Genomic DNA, 3,521 nt, shown 5'->3' with positions numbered 1-3,521 from the left:
ACACACACACAGACACACAGACACACACCCACACACAGACACAGAGACACAGACACACACACACACACACACACAGACACACACACAGACACACAGACACAGACGTGCACACATAGAGACACAGACACACACACAGGCACACACACAGACACAGATGCACATGCACGGAGACACATAGACACACATACACAGACACACACATACACAGATGCACACACACACACATAGACAAACATACACAAAGATGTGCACACAGACACATAGACACACACACACACAGACACACAAGACACAGAGACACATACAGATGTCACACACACATACAGACAGATGTCACACACACAGATACGAACACACAGTCACACACACATAGGCAGTCCATTTATCAGAAGCAAAAGTCCAGAGTGGCAAAGAAAACCTCCGAATTCTAAAATGCAGGATACCCTAGAGGACAAGCCACCACCTGTGTGCCCAGGAGGGAGCAGCTGTGTTGTGGTAGGCAGGGGCTGGCGTTGGGGAAGGCCTGGAGAGGGCCAAGGCCACATGCGTCCCTCAGAAGGTGACCTGGACAATCAGAGCAGCAGGGTTTATGGGATAAGCGCCCTTACTGAGTGGGGGCTCAGCACAGGCCCAATGGTCAAGAGCACAGAGACCCCCTGCTCCCCACTGAAAGTCCCTCCCTGGCTGCCACAGTCTGAGCCTGACATTCTCCCAGAGACAGGAAAGGCCAGGTGCACAGAAAGACCTTTCCTGGAGGACCTTTCTGCCCTGGGGTAAGAGAAAACTCAGCGGGCCAGGAAACATCTGAGCCACAAAGGGGCAGGACAGGCTGCCCTGAGGCAGAGGGGGAACCCAGAGAAGGCCAGAAGGAAGCGAGAGAGCCAGGGTTCTCACAAAACCCTAAGGAAACAGGTATCACCCCATTTTGCAGATGAGGCTCAGTGTGGTAAATGACTAGCCCAAGGTCACAAGGCTAATCAGTGTCAGAGCTAGAACCTGTCAGGGTGTGAAGGGATCATACAGGTCATCGACTCAAGCTCCATCTGATGCAGGAACCCGTTTTGAGTGTCCCACTGAGTAGTCCTCCAGCCCATGCTTGGATTCTTTCAGTAGCAGGAACTTATCACCCAGAGATGCCCCCATGGTTCCCGGGGCTCATTCCATTGCACTGGAGGAAGGCCCGGCTTCCATGGCCCTGTCGTCCACCAAGCCTCCCACCTGCCCGCCCTATGGGGCCACAGTACCTCCAGAAACTGGGCGCTGACTTTGAACTCAGGTCCAGCCATGCCCTGCTCCTGTGCCCGACGCTTGCGCTCCGCAATGCCCCCAAAGAGGTGTGCGATGGCCCTCGGAATGATGCCCTGCTCCTCCTCCGACGTTGCCATGTCAAAGCCAGTGCCCATGGTGTACGTCTTCCCGGCCCCTGTCTGCATTGGCAAAGATAGGAGGGTGTAACCCCGCACCCTTTGGGGACACCAGCAAGCCCTGTACCTGGGCCAAATCCCCTTAGCTCATCTACCTCCCAGCCTGGTTCCCCTGCTGCTTTCTTGGTCCTGAAGCCACACTCTGGGGAAATCACTGACTGACAGCCCTCCCTCTGCTAACCAGCAGTGCAGCGGCCTCCTTAGACAATAGACAAAACCTGAGGCTGTGTCTCAGCTGCTCTGAAGGTGGAGCTTTCTCTCCATTGGATGCAGGGAGACCGAGGCTGGAGCGGCCATAGGTGGGCGTGAAGATGGCTTACCTGCCCATAGGCCAGCACTGTGGCATTATAGCCCTCGAAGCAGCCCTCGATGAGCTTGCTCACACAGGTGGAATAGATCTGTTCTTGCCAGGTGTCCAGGTCGAAGACAAAGTCATAGGTGAAGGCCTTGTCCTTCCCCAGCAGGACCTGGGGCTCTCCCGGGGTAACAGAAGTACAGATGTGACAGCCCTCAATCTTCTCCTTTGACAGCTGGGGCCGGATCCTGCCCAGGATGGAGAGAGCCCTGGGTCAGGCCCAGCCGGAAGGGGGCTGCCACAGGCCCCTCCCTCACACTGCCTGCCAAACTGCCACTTCCCCTATGAGCCAGAGGAAAAGGAAGGAAGCTTAGGTGCCCCCAGAGGAAATGGGCAACTTTTGTAATACGATAGTAATAACAATATCAACATCATCAAAACAGCAGTTGTTAACATTTATTGAGCATTCAGTATATATCAGATCTGTGTTCAAAGTACTTTCCATAAATTAATTCACGTACTCTTCACTATAAACTTGTGAGGTACCTATTATTTGCCTAATTTTACAGATGAGAAAACTGAAGCTGAGAGAGTTTAAATGACCCTGCCCAAGGGTGTACAACGGAAAGTGATGGCGCCATGTCCAGGTCTGTGTGACATAAAAGCACGTACTCCTGATTGGACCGGAAGCCCTAGAAATTAGCATCTCGTCAGGGGAGAGAAGGCAGCTTGTCCACTGCTGGGGAGGCAAAGCACAGGGCCAGGGTGGGGAAGAGAAGGAACTGGATGCTCCCACAGCTCTGGGCCACATTCCCAGAGCCAGGACTAAGTTCTAGAGGAGGCCAGAGCCTCTGCCAATGCCTATCGGGGCTGCAAGCAGGAGGCTAGGAGCTCCCCTCCCTGACGCCAGACCAGGAGCACCCTTCCCAGATGCCAGAGCCTGGTAGACATTCTCAGGCCTGAGCTCTGCTTCCTTTCCAGGAGTGGAGGGGCCAGACCTGCAGAGCTGGGGCTGACCAGGTCAAGTCCCAGGTTCCCTTGTGAAGGGCAGGGACCTCTAAAAAGGATACCAGGCTAGCCTGGGGTGTGCTCCCAACCCAGATTCTGGCAGGCTTCCCTGTAAAGAGGAAGAAAAGTAGCATCAGGACTGAGTGAGGAGGCAGCCATTGACACAACTGTCTCCATCCAGCCACCCCTTCCTCTCTCTCCCAAGCAGCCATCACCACGACAAGGTTCCCATGGCAACCAAGCAGGAGTCAGCAAGCATGCGTGCACAGGGATTGGCAGAAAGCACCACCCCCACTCCAACTCCCTAAAGTAAAAGGGGCTGGGGGTTAGGCTCTCATGCCCATGGGCTCACACAAGCCAGTCCATCAGCAGGCACTCACAATGAGCTACTTGTCAGGCCTCCTCTCCCTAAGCCAACACTCACCAAGAGAAGAAACAATGCCAGGGGACAAGCCAGCACCCATCCTGGGCCCAGAGGCGCCTAGCCACAGAGTCTAGGGCCTGCAAGTCGCCATCCTGTCTGTCCCCAGCTACCCCAGCCCCCAAGGCCCACTCAGAGCTGTAGGGTGGGGAAGGTGCTCACCTGAGCCTGTTGCCTGCACTTCCACAGCAAGGGAGTTAAAGGGGACTGGGGAGGTGGGGAAAGCCCAGCAGGGAGGCATCGGGGGTAAGCAACACCAGGCCCGGTTCGTACCCACAGATGGGAGTCTGGGCCTTCTTCAGAAGTGTTTCCAAGGTGTGAACAGGTCCTCATAGGTCAATGGCTCTCCTCTAAAAGGGATGGAAGCCCAAAG

The 3,521-nt window shown here is 55.1% G+C and overlaps 1 protein-coding gene across 4 annotated transcripts in view; it reads right to left on the bottom strand.

Annotated features, from left to right (window-relative positions):
- The window catches only part of KIF21B (kinesin family member 21B), a 40,766-nt gene extending 38,800 nt beyond the window's left edge, over nt 1-1,966 (bottom strand). For all 4 annotated transcript variants that reach the window (XM_011990572.1, XM_011990574.1, XM_011990573.1 and 1 more), the window contains exons 1-2: nt 1,745-1,966; nt 1,245-1,427 (exon numbers count right to left, since the gene is read on the bottom strand). In XM_011990572.1, coding sequence (XP_011845962.1) covers nt 1,245-1,403 — 159 coding nt within the window. In that variant the 5' untranslated portion in view covers nt 1,404-1,427; nt 1,745-1,966. The remainder of the gene's footprint in view (nt 1-1,244; nt 1,428-1,744) is intronic.
- Nucleotides 1,967-3,521: the final 1,555 nt, after the last annotated feature.

This window comes from Mandrillus leucophaeus, unplaced genomic scaffold, assembly GCF_000951045.1.
Source record: "Mandrillus leucophaeus isolate KB7577 unplaced genomic scaffold, Mleu.le_1.0 Scaffold38, whole genome shotgun sequence".
NCBI classification, from domain to species: Eukaryota; Metazoa; Chordata; class Mammalia; order Primates; family Cercopithecidae; genus Mandrillus; species Mandrillus leucophaeus.
The sequence above is the reverse complement of the archived record's forward strand: the minus strand, read 5'-3'. Positions and strand labels throughout refer to the sequence as shown.